Source organism: Varroa destructor, unplaced genomic scaffold, assembly GCF_002443255.2.
Source record: "Varroa destructor unplaced genomic scaffold, Vdes_3.0 BEIS01000002.1, whole genome shotgun sequence".
NCBI classification, from domain to species: Eukaryota; Metazoa; Arthropoda; class Arachnida; order Mesostigmata; family Varroidae; genus Varroa; species Varroa destructor.
In genome coordinates this window covers 45,997,484-46,020,084 of record NW_019211455.1, presented here as the reverse complement: position 1 = coordinate 46,020,084, position 22,601 = coordinate 45,997,484, and the positions used below count along the sequence as shown (strand labels likewise).

At 38.5% G+C, this 22,601-nt stretch overlaps 3 protein-coding genes and 1 long non-coding RNA gene across 7 annotated transcripts; 1 reads left to right on the top strand and 3 right to left on the bottom strand.

The window, feature by feature from the left end:
- Positions 1-2,416: 2,416 nt before the first annotated feature.
- On the bottom strand, positions 2,417-6,867 carry thoc6 (THO complex subunit 6). The gene is made up of 4 exons (XM_022792225.2): positions 5,623-6,867; positions 4,928-5,124; positions 4,390-4,564; positions 2,417-3,769 (listed from the first exon to the last, which is right to left on the bottom strand). The coding sequence occupies exons 1-4, from the start codon at positions 6,091-6,093 to the stop codon at positions 3,569-3,571; spliced, it is 1,044 nt and encodes a 347-aa protein (XP_022647960.1). The 5' UTR covers positions 6,094-6,867; the 3' UTR covers positions 2,417-3,568.
- Positions 6,868-8,408: 1,541 nt separating this feature from the next.
- On the top strand, positions 8,409-10,238 carry LOC111244800 (uncharacterized). The gene has a single exon (XM_022792224.2). The coding sequence runs from the start codon at positions 8,979-8,981 to the stop codon at positions 10,047-10,049; it is 1,071 nt and encodes a 356-aa protein (XP_022647959.1). The 5' UTR covers positions 8,409-8,978; the 3' UTR covers positions 10,050-10,238.
- Positions 10,239-12,862: 2,624 nt separating this feature from the next.
- LOC147757887 (uncharacterized) lies at positions 12,863-14,236 on the bottom strand. Its single transcript, XR_015320198.1, has 2 exons — positions 13,671-14,236; positions 12,863-13,281 (listed from the first exon to the last, which is right to left on the bottom strand). It is a non-coding gene; the product is annotated as an uncharacterized LOC147757887 (long non-coding RNA).
- A 2,995-nt stretch (positions 14,237-17,231) lies between these two features.
- Positions 17,232-22,291, bottom strand: LOC111245695 (zinc finger Y-chromosomal protein 1-like). Of its 4 annotated transcripts, none has more exons than XM_022794355.2 (2): positions 22,158-22,291; positions 17,232-20,369 (listed from the first exon to the last, which is right to left on the bottom strand). In XM_022794355.2, exon 2 carries the CDS (start codon positions 20,362-20,364, stop codon positions 18,565-18,567), a length of 1,800 nt encoding a protein of 599 aa, XP_022650090.1. In that variant the 5' UTR covers positions 20,365-20,369; positions 22,158-22,291; the 3' UTR covers positions 17,232-18,564. The 4 variants fall into 4 exon arrangements, with proteins under 4 accessions (XP_022650090.1, XP_022650091.1, XP_086835128.1 ...); XM_022794356.2 differs by having other exon boundaries at positions 17,232-20,364; positions 22,158-22,273; XM_086979002.1 differs by lacking the exon at positions 22,158-22,291 and adding an exon at positions 21,768-22,119.
- Between the last annotated feature and the right edge of the window lie 310 nt (positions 22,292-22,601).

Sequence of the window (22,601 nt, the reverse complement as noted above, 5' to 3'; positions counted from 1 at the left end):
ACACATAAAAAAATGATGTCACCATAAAAATAGTACTGTTCGTATTACAATAATAAACTGTTCTTAGAATCAAAATTAATTAAAGCTAATCCACTTTTCGATCACTTCGAAAGGGTATGTATTCGTTATCTGTATTATCTCAAATCAGTAAAAATCTGTATCATTACAGCACTTGTGCTATGCAAAGATTTCGGCTTCACTTTAAGTAGACTTTTCACTTTTATTATTTAATCGTCAGACAAGGTCAGTAAGAGACCTAAAATAAACCGCGTGGAAATATGAAAAGTCTCCATATGTGCTGGGCAAAGGATATCCACCTATTTTCTATTGAGGAATAGTACAGAAATAGTGAGGAATACTGTTATGAGAAATAAAGTGAAAATCTTCCCGAGATCGCAGTCTGTCGCAGGCTATTAATTATCACGCCGTCGGAACCAGTTCTATATATTGCATCATTGTGTCGATCTGGCTCTTCTACTTGCTAGGGTTTAAGCATTTCTCTGCACATCCTCATATTACATAGCTGCGAAAGATTCGATCTTCGGATCATGGCATCTGTTTGACGACCCATTACTATCTTAAGAAGCGACGCAGCCCGCAGGTGAGCCGTATCAATATCCAGTGGAAGTGTAAAACTATTTCATGGCTCTGGCAGACCGTGGTCGTTTTTCTGATATCTGTGATGCCACCAGTTGCAACGAATAATGAACCGTCCCTATTTATTCTGTTCGCATCGTGGTTTATTCCATGCGATATATCAACCCTCCTACTAAAGATTATATAATTTGCTCTCCGACAGCGCTTTGTATGCTCGTGGTCATGAAAGCGATCCTTTCGCTAATGAAGATAACACGCATTTAAAAAGCCTGAACGAATATGTACACGGCCGTATCCCAAATCACAAAAAATAAAAGACCCCAAACGATGCACGTCTAAATATAATTCGTAGCGAATCATAATTAAGATCGTCGAACTGGTGCGATCTGAGTCTCAACCATCATTTTGTTACATTTTTTATCCGATTAATTGTAAGTCGCGTAAGTGGACTTGCATGAAACTTCTTGCGGTGCTATCCTTGTACTTCTATTATATTTTCATATTTGCAATAGCAAATCAAAATAAATTTGCTTAATTGTTAATAGTTATGTCTCATTAAATAGTGTATACATTTTTTCGGCACCCTGTATATACGGGCTAATTTCTAAACGCTACTTTGAATTACGTTAACCAAAGCCCAGTGTTGAAAAATTTGCTAACTATAATAATTTAGTGTCCATATTGGCGCAGTGGGATAACTTAGATAGCCGGAGATCTTTGATTTAAGCAATATAATCAATTTGTTCGCAACATACCTCTATGGCACCCGAACTACACGAACTTAACATATTCATCAGAAGTATAATAATAGATTATCCAGAGCTATTCATGGGGTTATCAATTTTGAATAATTTTTGAGCTAGGCACCAATGGCGCACGAAATTTAGCAATACTTGTATCAAATGCTTAGCTATCAAGGACTTAAGGCTAATTATCGTTAGAAAGTAATAACCATAGAGGCAAGAAAGTCAACGTTCAATTTATAAGTTATTGCTTCTCGAAGGTGAGAAAGCCGGCTGAATTAGCTGAAAAAAAGCAAGAAAAAAATAATAAAAAAAGCAAGAAAAAGAAGTGAAAATTCGTTACTAGTACAACAATTTTAAGAAAGGATTGAGGGGTTGTGACAAAAACGCGATTACATCTCAGTACCTCAAACAAAAAAATAAGTCATTGTAATCAAGGATTCTTTTGGACAAAAGGATGCAACAACAATGCGCTCTTTCTCGGCTTAATATGAGATTCTTCGCCGTTCGTGTTATAAAACTAATAAAAGCGTTTTCGATAAAAAAAAAACAGGCAAACAATGACCTTGCAACAAACTGAGTGTAAAACATATGATACTCTAGAAATAATTTGCACAACATTTAGAAGAAAAACATTCCTGAGATATACCGTTGCCATAGATGAGAAACTTGCATGATCCCAGCTACTCGTTCCTCAGTTTAAAATGCTATAATTATGCCCTCTTTTATGTCCAGTCTCTCGATTTGAATACATCAGTAGCAAACTGCTGTTTCGTTGAAAGCCTCCTTACCCGCTGTTTTCTTCGATTTTCGATAAACGCCACTAATACTATCGCTTTCACTAAACGTTACTTTTTCCCATCGAACGACATATTTACCTCTAAACTCGTTATTATCTGCTAACACCTTTAATAATAATTAGTAGTGAAAGACGAGGTAAATATTTACCAAATTACGTTAGTTAATAATGTGTAATTTGAAGTTATTCAAATTTTTTAATTCATTAAACAGCTCCTATCATTATATCATATTACCTAATAGTAACAATGATATAATGATAACAATAATAATAGCAGTTCCGTTTGCATTGCTTCCATTTTATTATCTCCTTGTTCATTAAGATTACGCTCAATATCATTAGTGTTGTTATTAATTACTTCACATAACCTACGTCATTCGACAAGTTAGTAGCATCGTTTCAAACAACAAACGCTAACATTATTTGAATTATTCATGGGGTGACCAGTTTAGCGAATGCTCAGACGTGGCTAAACAGTTCATGGCAACTCATAGGGAACAAGTTAAACAGGACATACTTCATGTTCTCTAATTTCCTGTCAAACAATAATAATGACCATAGGTATTTTTTTCTTATCTACAAATTCACCTAATCACAAACCGATCGTTTCATCAGCTGTTTTCCTTTGTTATTGTTGCTGTTGTTTGTCCTTCATTATCGATCTTTCTGTTCACAATTTAACAACAAATCGTCGTCAAATTCTGGGTCTTTTCCGCTGTTTGTTTCCGTCGGACTTGATTCGCGGGCGACACCAACCATTCGACTCCAGGAGCCGCAGCTTGTTTTCCCATGTTATTAATATATAATTAATACAAGAGCCGCTTAGTAGCAGGGCAATATGATCTAACAAAAAAAACTTGTGAAGTATCCGAGACGCCAAAAACCGAACGAAGATCATTCAAGAACCGAGTCTAAATTACAGCGTATACATGCTCGCTACGCCTCCGCTATTATCGGTCGCCTACCCAGCGAGCGGGCATTCATATATTTATATAGGCAATTCTTTTTCTACTAAGCTATCTAGTACAATCATTGTTGTCATCGTATGTATACTCTGCGTCAAGCTGCTGCTTTTGCGTCGCGAAGTGGGGTGCTATGCAGCAAATTACAAATGAATATAATATTATTTAATATTATTATTGTGGTGTAACAGAGCAGAAAATAATATTAATTTTATGGCCATTTCTTGTCATCGATGCGTCCACACATATATCCACCAATGAAAAGCAGTTGACGGTCCGTTCGCGGTCGAAAATACTTAACAACGAATAAACGCCGGTTGATTCGTTGAGCTGGGACCTTAATAATATTTCAGTCCTCTATGATGCGCGCCTTAATAATCTTTTTTGCATTTCTTTTGCGATCTGTATGGCCAAATAATATCAACGTCCTTTTATCTTAGACCAATCTGTGTACTCACAGACAGCGTCTAAACAGTGAGTACGAGGTCGTTGTACATGAGGTTGCGACTAAGATCAATCTTATTGCTGGCTCCAGCAGTTGAGGCGCATCGTTTCTGCGGGTGCATTGCAACAGAGTAAACGGCAGCCGATGATGATGGGACAGCCGCTCGGAGTTCGCCAGATAACGTATAGTGATGCACTTTACCACCTTCCCCAGCGACCGTGATCTATGAAAAAAGCACAAGAAACAATCTGTATTACCAATCGATTTCTTTAGTTACTGTTTTCAAAAATAGGAACTTATCCGTTTGATCTAATCGATATAAAAGTTCTTGTGGTATCGATGATCGTTACGCAGGTATATAATCGTCTGCAGACAGTCTTGAATAGAATTTTAGTATAGAGTTTCAATTTCTAATTATTTTTTCAGCAAACCGATCCGCTAGCAATTCTATGGGTAATGAATATGCTTATAAATGATATAACGATTTTTTTTCATATTCAAACATACCTACAATTGAAGTGCTATTAAATGGCAAGCTATCACCAGATCTTTCCCAAATACTAGGAACAATTATTAAAAAAGTTATATATGTTACAGAGAATCATTCAAAAAAACAAAATATGTTCTACTCGACATATGTTTCAGCATGCGCTAATTTATTTGATTGGTTTGGACAACTCCTACCAATTAGAGTAACTTCAGCCCTTGAATTATATATAATAGTATATATATGGAACTTGTCAGTAAATTTTCAATAGATACAATATTCACACCTATATACTATTTATACAGTATTAGCCTGCCAGCCTCAGCCTGTGGGAATATGCAAGAATGAATACATACGAGATCGTTGGAGAATGTCGCTACATAACAATCATTATCAACATCTCCGAATACAATTGTGGGTGACATTGACTTCGTGTGTAGGACGGCGGGCAAATGTCCACCAGAGACAAGCAGCCACTCTTCAGAGCGATCTAGGGCTACGGCCCCAACCCAAGAGGCTCCACTACGCGATCTGCAATCGATTTAATAGTGCTGTAATAAAATAGTAGATCGCCGCAAAGAGATTAAAAAGCTACCAGCTTTGTCTAAATTGGTTCGATTAACAAATAGGGTCATATTAGTCAAAGATGCAATTCTTCTATTTACATATTTTTTAAAGTGACTCCAAATTATTTCCACCTAGCATATTCGAAAACATCAACTCAGTCATACGGCCACTTCTTCGTTATAGATGAACTTCGACCCATGGGAGTAGATTTTAAACATGTAATATACAGAGACTAAAATAGAGAAAAACGACTCCATCAACGCCAGTTTTTTTCCAGCTTTACTAATAAATTCTCAACTTAAATAGATCCAGTGTTATTTTTTTTACCTCAACTTTTCAAACTTCTTTACATCGACTGAACAAACAGTTTTTCGTGAGCGGAGGTCCCACAGTTTAACAGTGCCATCTTCGCCAGCTGAATACAACTCGCTCTCCGTTCGATTGATAGCAACTCCATGCACATAGTCCTGATGTTCTTCAAGAGAACCCAACAATTGGCGGGTTTCTAGCTCGAACGAATGTACCTGTAATTGTGTAATTGAGCTTAAATTAGTTTTAGTGTTGAAAAATTCAAACTTTATTTAAGGATAAACACCAGGTAAGAAAATTAGCTTCCAGTATTTGTTAACATTGAAAGAGCAACTGCGTTTTAGAACCTTAATTATAAATTAGATACGTTTTATTACTTTAACAAATAAAAGATTATTTATTAAGATTCGAACAAAAAGTTCGCCCTATAATTTAAAAGTCACCTATATATTTGTCTATATCTTATTAACTTCACGTTAAGCAAGTCGTGGCACTCTAACAAGTACCCCGATGAAGTGGATTATTAAAATATAATTGCTGAAAAATATTTCCACACTCAGCAATCGTTATGCCATATTTATCTTGTGCTATAGAGTGCTATAGACCGGCTACACATAACTATAATTATAAATGCTACTACTATTAACAATGAAATAAACATCCATACGAAGCATAACGATTATATAATCATCATGAATATAACATGTACTTGCCTTGTTATCACCTGACGCCAGATAGGCTCGTTGATTTCCATCTCCTAGTGCCAGTGCGTTAACTTCGGGTTTGTTTAGCCCGCTGTGCATTGGCAACCGTAGAGCCCAGTCAACTTCAAGTCGGCCTTCCAATATTGACGACCATGACAAAGCAAGAACTTCTCCTACGCCACCTGCAAGCAGGTACTCGCCAGCCGATGCTAAACAATACAGGGCACCGCTGGAAACCTGCGTTCGTACTCGGGAATCTTTTAAAGTTGTCGTTGACGAGGACGCAGAGGCCACTCCGGAAAAGCTTCCTCCATTTTGAACCGCCGTCGAATCCTGACGACTTCCATCGTCTCGTAGGGCTTTTTCAACATCAAACAATATCAGTTCGCCATAATTATTCCCGCACACGAGCATACGACCATCATCTGAATAGCACTGGCACAGTACCTTCATATAATAGTCCTTCAGGCGACCATGCATTTTTCTCACAGTGTGTTTGTCAGCTGTTGGAACGTTGAAATGTTTTGATCTCGTAACAATTTTCTTTATTTTCGGCAGCCCTCCTTCGATTAAACTAATATTATTATTGCAGTCATAGGACTGCAACTGTAGTTCGGTCACAGCAGGTGCACACTTAAGTTCTGTTTGTTCTGTAGATATTAAATAATGTACACTGGCAAGTTAATACTATTTACGTGTCAGTTCACAATAAGTAAAGCCACCGATATCCATGGAAAAAGTGTCACTCGACACTATTTGACAGGTCGCCCTGAGCCTTGCGCACGGACTAGACGAAAACACTTCGAAACGACGGATCTTCGCTTCTCAGCTGTTTTTAGATGAGAAGATTGTCTTAACAGTCGGTTAGATACTATGGAAAAAGGAAAAGCCGTTCTGAACCACTGTATAGTTTCGACAGGCAGACTTTCTAGAGAATCGGAGACTATCCTGGATAATTGAACTGCTTGAAGATGCACAGACGTCATTAACATAAAGGGACATACAAGTCAAAGTGTATGAACTACATAAAATCTGGTAACGTTTCATGGATATCCGACAATAAGTTCTAACAGCAGAAAGCGTTTGTTTCACAGTATTGAACAACTTTCCGCTGATTGGTGGAGCGAACGCTGTCAGCTGTTGTAGAACCGCCAAACACAAAGCAGAAATCGACACAGCGCGCAGGTGAGCAGTGGTCTAGTTCCCGGCGGCCTCATCAGGAGGCCGTTGCTAGCGCTACCGCTGCAAATCTATCATAGAGAACGTTCTATGGATAGCCACGGAGAAGGGAACTTTGCAATAGGTATCCTGTAACAAAAACTGAACTGTATTTAACAATCTGATGAACGTTTACAAATATGATGAACATATTCCCAAATCGTCAATGGTAACGATGACGTAAAAGTTTTATTATTTGTAATAGTAACTATCTGTAAATGATACCCTAGGGACCTAAACGAGTTGATAGGAAATTGCTATGAACATTAACACTCGTTTCGTAATATGCGGTTTTTTTTTCGTCAAAAATGCACAGAGAATCGTACTTAGCGCCGATACCTAATCTTAATCGGTATTACTTTTTTGCTAGGTCGATACGTAGAACATAATTGGATTGGCTTGCCCGTTTGTACAATAGTGCAATAGCATTGAACTCGTCTCAAGCACAGATAATTTGCTAGTGCGCGCGTGATAACAGAAGCTATCACTGTCCTTTTCTCAGAGTCTCTATTACTGTTATATAAACAGTGAGGCAGCGATGTGCCTTTCACCTATTTTCAAAAGCAGACTCACTTGTCGGAACGATAATTCAATATAGGTGTCATTCATATATTCTGTTTTTTCGCGTCTCTGTTAGATAACAAAATAGAGAGAATTTTCAGTTAATTATAGAAGCTACGAAAACTGCTCAACCGGACATTTTGATGATTTCAGAGTTAGGTCGCGTAGTCTTTTTTCAGATCGCTTTATATGATACCCAAGGATATCTTCACAAGGTAGAGATTTTGAGAGTCATAAATAGTGAAGACAAATTATCAACTAATAATGCCGAGCAAACGCACACGATTAATATATGAAAAGCTTAGATAAGCGGTTACGAAATAACTTGGTGTATCTAATTGGTTACATAGTTTATTGTAGTGAAAATAGCTTGTACAGGTATATTTCGATATTATGTCTCTAACGGACGTATTTTAAATATTTAAGATGCCTTCGTAGAGACAGAGAGAGAGAGAGGGAAAAGTGGCTTTGTCTCATTTACGATATGTAAGATATATAAACTATAAGTATGCTTATTTTAGGAATTATATATTTTGTATAGAGTTACCTTTTCAAGATAAATATTACACAGAGAAATTTTCTACAATCTTCGGGTTAAAGGTGATTTGATTTTCGGTTTCTTTTTGACTGGTTGTTGTTTTTGATTAATCGTAAATTGCTAGGCTCATCTTAATGGAGCTCCACTAAGTCGAAACTATACACTTAGACTTATCTTCATAATCCATATACTGTGTTTTTGAAGAGCTATCCAATATTAACTAAACGGAATACTATTTCTTTCACCATTTCATAGTGCATGCAGTATCAACACGAAGCGTGCTAGATCATACTTTTCAAATATTATCTAGTTACGTTCTACAGAATGACTCTGTCGGCTACATGCGTAAAATCGAAATTATCGAATGAACGTTTTCCTGCCCCATTATTTGCTAGTGGCAACTTCTGAATGCTGCCTATGGCGCTGTCTGTCTGTTCCTCGTATGACATAGTTTTTCGCTAACGTTGATCCTCATAGGTGAAGTTGCAAATACAGTGAGGGCCCAGCGGAAGGCGGCAGCGCACCAGGGGCGAGAAGAAGCGGGACGTCTTTTGACTGCTTAACGCTACGGCAACTGCTGCTTTCGCTATTGCTACTTCGGTGGTTGCTATTAGGGTCGCAGAACGCCAAGTGACAGGTTCCGCACAATTCGAGCTTCCACTTCTTCAAAGCGTTCAGCAAGATTTTTCCGAGAATAGACATCTACGCCATCGTTCAAGCTGTGTCAGCTGCAGCAATTGACTATTCATTCTGCGGCTGGCTAAATTGACTGCGGCAGAACATCCGGAGCGTCTTTGAATTTGATTTGAGTAGCAGGTGGAACTATTGAGGTACTCGACGGACGGTGTTAAAGTGGACATCAGCGTGATTAGAAAGAGACAACCCGCGAGCTCGGTTGGCTGCAACAAACCTGGTGGAGGTTTATTCGAGATGGTGGGATAGACAAACGATTGCTGATAGCTGAAACGGCGCGTCGTTTGCCAGTGTCTCGTAACAACTCTCAAGTTATTACGGGTTGAGAGTAAGACATAGAAATCAGTGAGTTAAAATGCCGAACGAGACAGTGCTGGTGACTGGAGCCTCCGGTTTCATAGGCATCCACATCATGCGAATGCTACTAAAGAATGGCTACATAGTGAGAGGAACGGTGCGATCTGTGAAGAACGAGAAAAAATGTAAGCCCATTTATGAGTGTCATCCCGATGCCAAAGATAAGGTAACACTGGTTGAAGCAGACCTTACCAAGGATGAGGGCTGGAACGAGGCTGTCGACGGGATAAAATACGTTATTCATGTTGCATCGCCTTTTCCCAATTTCGCCCCAAAAGATCCCGACTCATTAGTGAAACCTGCCGTAGAAGGAACTCTACGAGTAATTAAGGCAGCGGCCAAGGCGAGCGTTACGCGGCTCGTTTTGACTAGTTCCATTGCATCGATCCACGGACATCTGGAAACGGACAACGAAACGTTTTATGATGAGACCCAGTGGTCGGATCTGGAATCACCGACACTAGGTTGGTATGAACGCAGCAAAACGCTTGCAGAAAAAGCGGCATGGGATTTTGTGAAGTCGCCAGAGAATACCTCGAAGATGGAGCTCGTGACCATACTTCCTGCGCTTGTCGTAGGCCCAATTATTGGAAACGATTTTGGTACGTCGGTAGAAGCAATCAAGCGGCTTATGGACGGTAGCAGTCCGATGGTACCCGGACTTAATTTCGCTTTTTGTGATGTTCGCGATGTGGCCGAGGCGCACGTGAAAGCTCTTACCGTACCGGAAGCTGCAGGAGAACGAATTTGCGTCGTCATGGAGACCCTTTGGATGCAGGAGGCATCGAAAATTCTCTTGAAGGAATTCAGTCCCATGGGTTATAGACCTCCTTGCCACCGGGTACCAAAAATAGGACTTTGGCTTATCTCCTGGTTTGACCCCACGGTTGCCTTGTTGCTACCACGGCTGGACAAAGTTTTTAAGTATTCGAATGAAAAAATGAAGAGAATCTTAAAAATAGAGCCTCGCCCTGTCGAGACGTCCATTTTGGATACGGCGTACGGCCTTATTGAGTCCGGCATAATCAAGAAGACCCGCAAGTATAAACCGAAAAACATTGACCTCTGAGGGTAACACTGCTGAATGCAACGTTAAAGAAACGTGAAAAGCATAAGCTAATCCTTCTGCTTTGATTTTACTCTATGATTACTGATTTCTTATACGTCAATTGCTTAACTTAATATTTATAAAACATATGAATATGAATAAAAGCCTTTAAACTCTTTTAAAACAATAAAGCAACGAACAAAAATGTTATCGTCATTGTGTTGCGGTTAAGAAAAGTGCTACGAAAGTGTTAAAGCGGATTTAAATAAGCAGCAATCTTTCATGTCGAAGAATCAGAAACTAAAAAACATTTGAAAGAAATTGCAAAGCGTAAAATTTATCTAACGCAATGTATTATATATTTTCCAAAGACGCTAACACGTTTTATGCCTTTTTTTTGTTTAGCTACAGCTACGTAGTGCGAAAACTCTTAAGAGCAATATACTGTTTTCGTGTCCCATATATTTGTCAAACTCAGCTGACCATTAATTATAGCCTACCTTTTGGTCTTTTTTTTATCCGAATCTGCTTTTCCATCGTATCTGCCCAAGCAGCTATTCACAAAATTTATATACAGGTCAAACTAGTTAGGCATCAATCGTCAGCATTTTGCTTTAACTGCCCCAAGTTCAACAGACAAAATGAGTAATTTCTACCCGTCGACCGTCGTTTACCCCACTTTACATACTAGAAAATAATTAACTCACTCTTAAAATGGACTTTCTTTTGCTTAATATATTTTATAAACTAGTACCACAACGATCTTCACCCTATAGGATTGGCCGAGATGTCTCCTTTGTCAATCGAACTCAGTCAATTTCTATTTGCTTTTACTCATCATATAAACGTTTTTTTCTATTTCAATTTTGATTAACAGCTTGAAAGAGGCAAAAAATCAAGAGATGCATGAGTATCTTTTGGGGGAAACAATAACATGACGAAATAATAATCAAATCGCCAGTACCGATTGCTATTAGCTCAAACGTGATTCGGACCTTTTTCTACAAGTTCGTAATATGATTTCAAAGGATAGAAATAATGCTTCGTCATTGTTTACTCATGACAGGATTGACTTATTACCATACACTGACCTTGCTGTGGCTAGAATGCGTTGGTAAATTAATCGATTATTATAGTGACGTGGACTTTCTATTCAATTTCCCGGAACCTGTTTTAATATTCTAGGCAACTTATTATACAGACATCAAAAGCTAGCCGGTCAACTCACGATATAATTATTCTAGTTGTCTACTGCTAAGCATAAGCTAATGATAATTATGAACACATTTTTGCAAATATTTTAATCAATTTTCTACTACTACACGAACGATTTTTTAAGTCATCACTTTCATCATAAATGGTTATAAATGTACGCCGATTGTTGCTGAAGAAGTCGAGTTAATTAATCAATACGAATGAATTCTTGACACTGTTCGTTTGAGAATGCCATATTACCGTTGCTGTTGACAATGTAGTGTGTCAGAGCTTTTTCTAAGCAGATTGAACGTGTCCGTTCTGACTAGAGGTAGTTTCCGGGTGTAGAAGTTAGCCGCGAGGTCGCGAACATCGCAACTCGCAGGAGCGTCGCTGCGGGAATAAGGCTCGTCTTGCTGCTTTATGATAACGTTAAGCTAGGCGGACGTCAACTTTAGCAAATTTGCTATGCCATAATCTAACCAAGCACCCGTAGCTACTATCTGTGCACAATTTATACAGCGTTATACCATATCCACTCTATATACGGAATCGGAAATAGTAGGAAATCAATATTTAGCTTTAAACTTTAACACGTGTATTTTTTGCCGAGTATGCATGATCAACCGTTCTGGTAAGTAATGATTCTCACCGACAGGTTTATTCAGTAGCTTTCAGGTAGTGAGAAGCTTCGCACGTTGCCCGTTTTTAGTGCTTACCGGACACTCGATCGTGCTTCAATTTTATACGGCTGCGTAGGCATGCCGTTCTCAAAAAAATTAACTTTGAATGTGTAGCAGGTATGTATGTGTGTGTCCGTTCACACGTTTGTATGCAAAGTTAAGCAAGCCCAAACGGCTTTAAATAGGCAAGTGAATGAAGTATAGATTGTAAGCACTGAAAATTTTCAGAAGTACGCCTTTCAAGCCAAGAGGACCGGGTGGCACGACAGACCATGAGCACAAAACTGAGAAAAAGCCTAGACGAAGAATACCAGTAAATATTAGTGATGTTGGAAATGGCAGCAGGTTTTAAAGAGTGGTGAAGCCTTGTCGTCGATGAGTAAAAGTGCTGAAGCGTGAAATGCAACAACAGTGTATAATTTTGTAGGAATTCATTATTATAATTTACGTCCTTCTTCAATTATGACGATCAACTAATCCGATCAACCGTAATGTCTAGCGGCGGTGACTGTCATTTAAGACGAACTTTTCTAGGAGCGAATTTGAGGAGATGAATTTTATCTGCAGTTGTTTCAATGTGAATGAACAGAAGAACAGGTAGAAAAAACAAGAATGAACTTGTTCATTGCTATCGTACCTGGTTGCAACTGAAAAATAGTGCAATCTGACTAACCACGCCACAGACTTGTACTCATTTATATAACGAGCAAACGCGTGTTTGTAACATTGGGGTCGAAGCCGAATAGAAGCTGTTGCATAAAGCGAAACTACTATGCTTCGTAGTGCAAGAAAACTTTTCTTAATTGTATATTGTAAGTAGAAAAAAAGAACAGTTCTAAAAGTACTGCGGCGAGCGTTCTTTTGTTAAAGAAATCGTTTTACTATGTTTCTATAATTTTCCGAAAGATAGTGCTTCCTTATTAAAGAGGCACAACTCAGCTGTGTGAAAATTACATATACGTGTTTTTAATCAGCTCACCCTATTTCATTTATTGTTTTTGTAGTTACTGTTATTACTAGTATTTACAGTAATTTTAAATGTCTCATAAAATATGTATATATAGACAGTTACATCAAGGACGTTCAAACGAATAACTTTGTCTGGTTTCCTGTAGTTAAAGCCTACTCGTGTCTCTAACACAGATACCAAGTTACGTGCTGTATCACAAGGGATAACGGTCGAAAAAGCCATAAATTCATTTGTTCGTCGCCTAACCTACTATAGCAGAAGACTTGCAAGTTCAGAGCCAGAATAGGATTATTGGCCTGTAAGCCCTGTGTTAATCCTTATAATGCAGCGACACTTAATGAAGTGGAAGATCACGATCGTTTTACGAGTTATATGCAGGCTGTTTTTCCCTCTTCTAAAACAAACTCTGTAAAGAACATTATAAACATTAGTGCATCTATTGCTTTCGTTAATCTAAACCGTTTAAAATTAGTAATTAGTAACCAAGTAGTGCACTTTTTGATGCAGTTTTGCAAAAGTGCGACTTCGTGCAAATATGTCGTAAAAAATAAAAACCATAAAGAAAACATAGAAGAAATAAATAAATGCTGATGCAATGATAATATGAAGGAACGAGAATATACAACTGAGTGACGATAAGCTGTCTGTCAAAGAAAAACATTATCCTAAGTCAGTCACATCTTCAGCACCTGTTTAACTATGTAAGTTAGTTTGTTTTTTAGAATAGCATTTTGTCGATAAGTTTCTAAAATTTCTATAACTGTATAGGCCTGAATCAGAGACAGAACTACATACTCGTATACATGCGTTATCCTCTAATGTTTAAAAAACAGAAAGCGGATGTCGAGTATGGTTTCTTTTAGCTCCAAGTCTTAAGGTTGTAGCTAGATCTTTGATTCCTCGATGAAATTTAATGTAGGCAACTGGATGGGATTCAGCAACAGCACCAATGGGATCATCTTTATTATCTAACAATGTATCAACAACATTGTAAAGGTCATTACGCTGACCCTGAGAATTTATACGTCCAAATTCTTCAAAATGGCCGCTTTTAGTACAGTATTCTCTGTTCTTTTCTTCGCTAGCTTTTGCAATTTCAATATGTGCGCGTTCACTTAGTAGAATCTTGAAGCGATCCAACGATGTTGGTAGTTCTCTTGCTGCATAGCCTTGTAGATGTTTTGTGCCAGTGTTAGGAGCTATTTCATAGCCCCAAACAATGTATCTGAATTGAGTAACATTCTCCTTAATATTTAGAAGTTCGTCTTCAGTATAGTTATTCAATGTCCAAGCAGCTCTTCTAAATTTCATATTTCTTGCAGCCATTTTGGTTACTTGGACGTACTAAGTCTCTCGGGCACAGTATTACCCCGAGAGACTTCTGTCATTATTATAGCGGGCCCCAGCAGGAAATGACGTCACCTCCAATTGCCCTCTCCCCTACTGGAGAGATATCCACTATATAAGTGGACGCTTTGCCCAAACAAGTAGACATGGATTACGTCAGCAATAGTGCTTATACTCTTGATGATATTATACGTGGCATGCTTAAGCAAGATTATTTTATCAGAGTACTTAGCTTAGAACTCAAGAGGCTTAAAGGCGATCTTGTATGCGGAGTAGGAAATCCTGTGACCGTAAATAGGAAGCTTCATATAACAAAGATAAAATTACAAGTTAGAAAGCGGATAGGTATTGGTGCAGCCAAGGACGCGTACTGTGAAATTTATCGACAGTACTTACATGGAAGAACCATTACTTAAAAGGCGTTATCGTCCAATAGGAAAACCAGGAATTGGAAGTGCCATAGCGCACACCCTCCCAGTAGTTGTAGGGGCAGCAGTTAGAAACCCTGGATTCTTTCGAAATTTTATCTACGCGAATCCGCCGTTTGCGGGTCCAGCTATTCTGGAGAATGTTACTCAATTCAGATACATTGTTTGGGGCTATGAAATAGCTCCTAACACTGGCACAAAACATCTACAAGGCTATGCAGCAAGAGAACTACCAACATCGTTGGATCGCTTCAAGATTCTACTAAGTGAACGCGCACATATTGAAATTGCAAAAGCTAGCGAAGAAAAGAACAGAGAATACTGTACTAAAAGCGGCCATTTTGAAGAATTTGGACGTATAAATTCTCAGGGTCAGCGTAATGACCTTTACAATGTTGTTGATACATTGTTAGATAATAAAGATGATCCCATTGGTGCTGTTGCTGAATCCCATCCAGTTGCCTACATTAAATTTCATCGAGGAATCAAAGATCTAGCTACAACCTTAAGACTTGGAGCTAAAAGAAACCATAGAACTAAACTATGCATTGTGTATGGATACCCCGGTACTGGGAAAAGTTTTGGAGTGCGGCAAATATGTGAAAATCTTTATGGTGAAGATGAAACTTTTTACAAAACCAGAGGAGAATGGTGGGACGGATACTGTAATCATAAAGCTATTATTATTGACGACTTCTACGGCTGGTTGAAATACGATGAGCTATTAAAAATAGCTGATCGTTACCCCTACAAAGTCCCAATAAAAGGAAGCTTTGCTAACTTTATTGCCGAATGGATATTTATAACATCTAACGCTCACCCTGAAGAATGGTACCATTTCAAAGGATATAATTGGACCGCTTTAAAAAGAAGAATTGATATACTTATATATTTACCGGACCCTTCAAATAAAACTGAATATAAATCTTATAAAGATTTTGAGTATTCGGATACAAGTGATGAAATAAAGAAACAATTTGGATTCAATTAATTATTATGTCTTTATTTTTTCCAATATTCCTCCAATTGCCTGATCATGTGTCGGGTGAATTATATGTACAAGCTGTTGAAAATCAGCACCATACGAAACAAATCTTTTATATGCAACTACTGCATTAATAATTATCTTATATCTATATGACCACATTTTTGTATTATCTCCAGGCATTTGATATGGTGACCATGCAATTATGGGACCATTAATAGGTGTCACTGCTTGGTCATACGGAAACCATCCATTTCGCGCTTTGCCAATCATTCCTGTTCCTGTTTTATAAAGAAACTTTGGAATATAAGTAAAATTATGTTGTTTATGGGGGTTTATACAATGGAGGTTGCAATCATGATCTTAAATTATGTTCACATTCCAATTGTTAATTTTTTAATTTATTAATCTTAATTAAGATTAGACCCTTTACTTGTGATTGCTTACTGACTTCGTTGTTTGGAGACGAACCCAATGATAAAACATCTTAGGTTTTACTCGGAGTCGATTTGATCTTCCTATCCTAATATGCATCATCTTGTATGGCACAAAGTATGTAGTAGAAGTAGATGTAGACACTGCTCCAGATAGGAAATATAGCGACTGTTATATCCCAGTTAGAGTAATTAACGCAAATATTCAACTTATGATACACCTCTTAGGTTATACTATTTGATTAACTACCGACTCTATTATTACATTATTTCGCAATATCGTGACATCTATTTCTGTCAGTGAGTTGAATTTTCACAGGATACGTGTTTTTTTTTTCACAAAAGTCACATCCTTAAAAATACAATTGTGAAACGACACTGTTAAACTAACTGTGATGTATTACGTTAATTCGTTGTTTGAACTGTTAAGTAAGAACCGTATTCCTTTTTAAAAATGTGTCTTTTCTATTCATTACGAATAAATATCACATTGCTTAAATAGAAGCGAATCATAAATAAATAATAATAACAATTGTTTATAGGCAATCTTCCATTATTTGAGATTGCGAAGGAATTTATAGATCATACAAAAATATTTTCTCCGATACCATCTTCAAGCATTGTTTAAGACGACTGGCTTTCGGCACGAAATAATCTAGGTTTAGAATCTAGACCGCTTCATGTCTTTGTAGATTTAGAAGGCAAACATGTTATCACTGCATCAATACGGGGACATGAACATCAAATTATATGATAGACAACTGAAGACTGAAGGTAATAAAGGAAAAGTCATCAAATGTCATCAATGAACATTTATTAATAAATAAATCAACTTAGTCTATAAACACGTCTGCCAATGGTACAGGTCAAACCACAATAACCATACTTCTTAACACACAGTGACGCGGCCATACTTATAAATAGTATTAATCTCACTGAAAAAATCTTGAGTGAATATTATTTTCCAATTTAAGGCAACAAAAATTAGGCCAAGTATTTATTCAAATCTATAAAGATAACTGGCACAATTGTTAGTAAGAAAAAACGAAACGCTTTATTAATGGGCCTTAGAAGCAACAAAATGCTAGCAGATTACTACTGCTAACTCTTTGTGCATATATATAGTTTAATAACTAGAAATTAAATAGAAGACGGATCGAGCTGATGCATATTAACGATGCAGTAACCTTACGTTACATACGTTGCTTTATTTGAGACATATTCATATAGAAGAGGCGGCCACTTTTGAGATTCTCAGTCCCATTTGTACAATCTCTGGCATATTTGTTCCTATTTGTTTATTCATTTACGTCCTATGATTTTTTTTGGCATACAGTCTACTATAATACATGCCTCATACAATGTACATTGTAGTTTCAAAGACCTTTTGCCCCCTCGCGTTGCCACTTCATATCCAAGTGTTTTGCGCGCTCGTTATTGAATTGTTACATTTACTACGTCGGTGAAATAGGTCACAAACGTCTTTTGATAAATTAGTGCAATTTTTGTTATACTTCGTTTCAGCTATTAGCCCTGTTAAATAGACAATAACCCATGTTTTTCAATGATACAACCAAAAAAATTGTATATATATATATGTGTCTTATTATCATAGGATATTAATCTATAATATTATGCGGCACTATACATGATTCGGTATAATGAACGATAACAACCGGATATAGTTTCAAGAGACGGACAACAAAAACGTAGAGATCACTCAAACACATCCACAGATCAATAATTGCATAAAGTTTTTATAATCTATATTGCTTAACTAGAGCTTCAATGGTGTAGCAGCATTGGCTTAATAGACAATCTTCTACTGATACTTAGCTTGCTTGCACCGAGTCTATTAACGGTGAAAGCGAAGCAATTTAGCATGTTAAAGTGAGCGTTGTCTGCAGGCTTTCGCATCTATCAAACAGGTTTTCCAATACATTAAACATGATTTTATATAGAGCAAACAAAGGTACAAAAGACGTAAACATCGATTACGAAGCATGGACCACTGAAAATGGTGTCCAGTTTTCAATCTCCCATTTGTTAGTTAACTTCGAGAACCTATTTATTCATTTCGGCTAGTTTTTTACTACCATATTTGGACGGAACACTATAGTCCGTTGTGGAAAACACCATGGCCTGATATCAACTGTGTGTGGAACGCCCATGGGCTGAAATGGATTACAGGACAAACCATAGGGATCCGCTACCTAAACACACTTCACTCAAAACAACATTCACTATTTTTTTATATGTCTCAGCACTAAAAAAATAATCATTTACACATTGTGTAAGTTAAATTAGCAATCAACCAGTACTTGACTTAAGCGAATCCCTCATCCATGGATATTTAGAAAACAAAGGCTTTATTTTAGCAACACCCATTGTGACAAGTAAGCGCCTCCAACGGCCAAAACTAGAAAAAAGCAACCAAACCCCACAACAATAAGTTAATTAAACAAAATGTTTCGTAAAATACCCTAACTAACAGTCTATTCTGTAGTCCATTCCGGTTCGTACTCGGATCCCGACTCGTATTCCTGCTGATAATCAGGCTGTTCATGTGCTGGTTGCCCTGTCACAGACGTCGATCCCGGAACAGTTATTGTTGTGACTGCGGGTGCAGTCGTTGGTGCAGTTTGCAAAAACGTCACAGTCGAGGGCGCAGCGCTCATTCCTACGACCCCAACACCCAACGCCGCGGCAGCCGCTTGTGCCGTCGTGGCACCAATGGCCACCTGGTCCTGAAATGTGGCCAACGCCTGATTTGAGTCCAGGCCAGCCTCAACTGCTCCCTTCATTGTCGTAGCAGCAACTGCCGCGGCCGTCGTGCCGTATTCGGTGTTATGGAGCTTTTTCATGTGGATCTTCATGTTGTACTTGTACGCCGTTCTATAGCAGCACATATCACATTCGTGCGGCTTCAGATTGCTGTGAACAGTCTCAATGTGGCTGCGTACTTTGTATTTGTCGCTGAACTTTGCCATGCAGATGTGGCAAGTTCCTTGGGCGCGTTTCTTCTTTTCAGCTTTTGCCGGTGGTGGCGCGACGTGCGTCGCCGTTTGAGCAGTTTCACCTCCTTCTGTCAAATCAGTGCCTTTCGTTTGCTGAGTCCGATGAACCCTCATATGTAGCTTTAGGTGAGACTCTCTCACCGTTGTGAACGAGCACCCCTCAACTTTACAGCTTCTCCCTCGTTCCGATCGCAGCCCGTAGATGTTATTTTTGTCGTGCACTTTGGTGAAGTGCATTTCGTATTTGGTAGCGCTGCTAAACGTATCGGAACATCCCTGTATTCTGCATAGATATCGCCCATTTGGCAGAACATCGACCATACCCTGATGACTGAGCTTATGAGCGTTCATCTCTTTAACTTTCGTCGATTGGAAGTCACACCTGTCGCAGATTTTCGGGTCGACCTGCCTCTTGTACACGAAGCCTTTGTGCGCTTCCTGTCGATGCTGGAAAAACCGCTTAAACGTTCCAAACTCCTTGTCGCAGTGCTCACACTTGTACTTCTTACGAACCTCGTTATGCTTTGTGGCCAAATGTTCCCGTAACAGAAACTGATCATATGTTTTATACTCACACATGCTACAGCAAATCGTCCCCTCTGAGTGACGGGCCACATGCTTCTTCAATGCACTGGTCGATGACAAGGTCGCGCCGCACATGCGGCATTCAAATCGGGCTCTTTCTTTTTTGTGTAATGGATAGTGGGCCGCCAACCGGGTTCGGTGCAGCGTCGTGAACTTGCAGAGCAGACATCGATAGCCGACGAAATGGGTGTGATAGTGTTTTTCTAGGTCGCGGGGAACGTTCGTAACAAAACTGCACACGGTGCAACGTAAAGTATACGTCAGGGGCGACTCCTCCTGCTTGTTTTGATTGAACGGTACGAGCAGCTCTTCTGTCGGATCCTGGCCCCGCTGGGCAGCTTCTTGGTGCTTAATAATATGCTTACGATACGCCCACTTGCCACGAATTTCAGCGTCACACAGAATGCAATAGATTGGCGTCTGATCGCCGCTTTCCTCCTCACCGACGGCTGCGGCAATTTCTGCATCGTCTTCTACCGCTTCTTCACCGGGCTCTACGAGCTCAGCAGGTTCATGGTCTTCCATAGAGTTCTCGTTTTCGGTGTGTTGCTCGGTATCCTGCGTGTCATGGACATCCACCCCTTCGACAAGGCTGTGGCCACCAGCCGCGTCCACTGTAGCAAGGCGCGAATGATGCGACCGTTTCATTACCGGGTTAATTTCGTCGTCGCGAAGTCCGGTTTCAACATCCATCTACACTGAATGAAGAAATTAACGGAAAAGAAACAGAGCATTGAGTTTATCTTTAGTTCCTATGTATATGTATAGGGGGGTTCTTGTGCGGTATTCATATCGCAAAATTGATTAGCCAATAAGAGAGTACTGAAAAAATCGGTCTATGTATCTACACGTCATCGGAAAAATTTCTCTCCATATCATGTTAGGTAGATTAGATTATTTTTTATCACATTGCTCGATAAATTATATCGTAATTGTTCCTATACATGTGCACTTGCTACACAATGACCTGTAATACGAGAAAGCAAACCGTATGTATCACACTCATCCGTAATACGCGTGATATGACAAAGGCAGGAAAATTAATAGCATCAATACGTAAAATGTGCGCCGTCAAGATGGAAACTGTTTTAATCTAAGAGTTCATTTTCAGATAGACTGCTTGTTTTGACAAGAACGGTTTTTTCAATACGGTCAATTATGTAGTCAATTATATAGGTTAAAGGTGTCAAGATTTTTCGTCTTTTTTGTTATTATAATTAAAATACTATATGCCTGTTGTTGTATACCATTGTATAGCGATATCAATTTGAATATAAATAACTTCTGAAAAAGCCATATCAAAATAAGGATAATACTAAATTCAGGGTAATGTTTAACTAAAACTTCGCTCGGGTACAAAAAATCACAAATTTTTTTCATTACGTCCTTCAAAGAAGACTGTAAAAAGTAAATTACTCATACACCATATAATCAATGCATCTAATGTTTATATCCGCGCCCATTTTTTAATCAGAAAACAAACGTCATATCCCTGGCAAAGTTACATATTAGGTTCTCACCTTCCAAATATATGCAACTTCATACTCAACGTAAATATGTTAAGAAATGAAACCAATTCTTGCAATAGGTCCGTGTATAGAATTCTGGTTGCCATTTCGATGTACACAGAGACTGACTGCAAGGATCGGTTTCGTTTTTGTACAACTAATAAATATAAATAAACGCTGATCCATAACTAGGTATCAATCGACTTGCACATTTTTTAACTGTAATCTTAACAGAAGCATAATCAGTAATTTCTCGTTCTAGGAGACACTTGTCGTAGTTGCCTTTCTCCCTCCGCCGTTTAATTAAATGGCAAAAGGGCGAATCGAAACCGAAAGAATTTACCAGGATTACAGATGAATTATACTGACAGTAAAAAGGCGGCGCCACTTTTAACGACCGCTACACAGAGCAAGTCGTATGTAACCGTTGTTAAAATTATGCATTACTATATTACATGCCTTTGTCGAACGTGCAAAAAAAATATGTACTACTTAGAACGGGTATGTCTGGTTACGTGACAGCATCATTTTAAAGCCCGCTCCTATCGATAAAGAAATTAACAAATTTTATTCCTTGAACCAAATTACCACAATTAAAATATGATTGCCTAGCGATTTCTTGTTTGCCTGATTTTGCTTTCAACACGCCGCAGTTGGATAGTCCATGACAGAGGAATTAAATAGAGATAATTGTGTGAATACATCATGACGAGAAAGTGATGGTGTTATGATCTGTCATTGTGGAGCAGCGCGACAGCGGCAAAGCTGGGACTCGATTCCAGAGTCGAGAAACCCAAATGGATAGTGATAGGGGTCCTCCTTCTCAGAGGAGTTCGTGGGATAGTGCCTTTAGCTTGTTGCTCGCAGCGCCAGTAAGACCCAACCACTGTACACCGGATCAATTTGTTGAATTAGCACAAATCAGGTGTCACAGCCACCGAAAACGTATGAATGACGAACTCCTAGATATTGACTAACCTTTACGTGGAGATAGGGAAGTTAAAGAAATGAACTTGGATAAAAACTTCACGAAAAACTTCACCACTAAAAAGTATAGCAACGCAAACTCGAACTCATAGACTTCGAAAACAATCGCCGCCCGGAGGCCTTTACAAAGGGATGGGTCAAGTTGTGGCGGCAAATTTTAAAAACATCTTGTTTCTCTGTACCGTAAATCAAACTGTTGGTAGTATTACTTCAAAGAGTACTTCTAAAAAATTGATTTCTTTACCAAACATAGCTATCCATCTACAAGGTTCGAATGCGTTCTGCTGTTTAGACCAAAGGGTTTCAGTATCAATCACTATCAGTATCATTTCACGCTGATTTTTTAAGCACCTTTTTGCCATTGATTTCATTGAGTTTCGACTCCTAAATTTTATAGTGTGTGATGATCAGTATTTTGACAGGTTACTTCTTTCA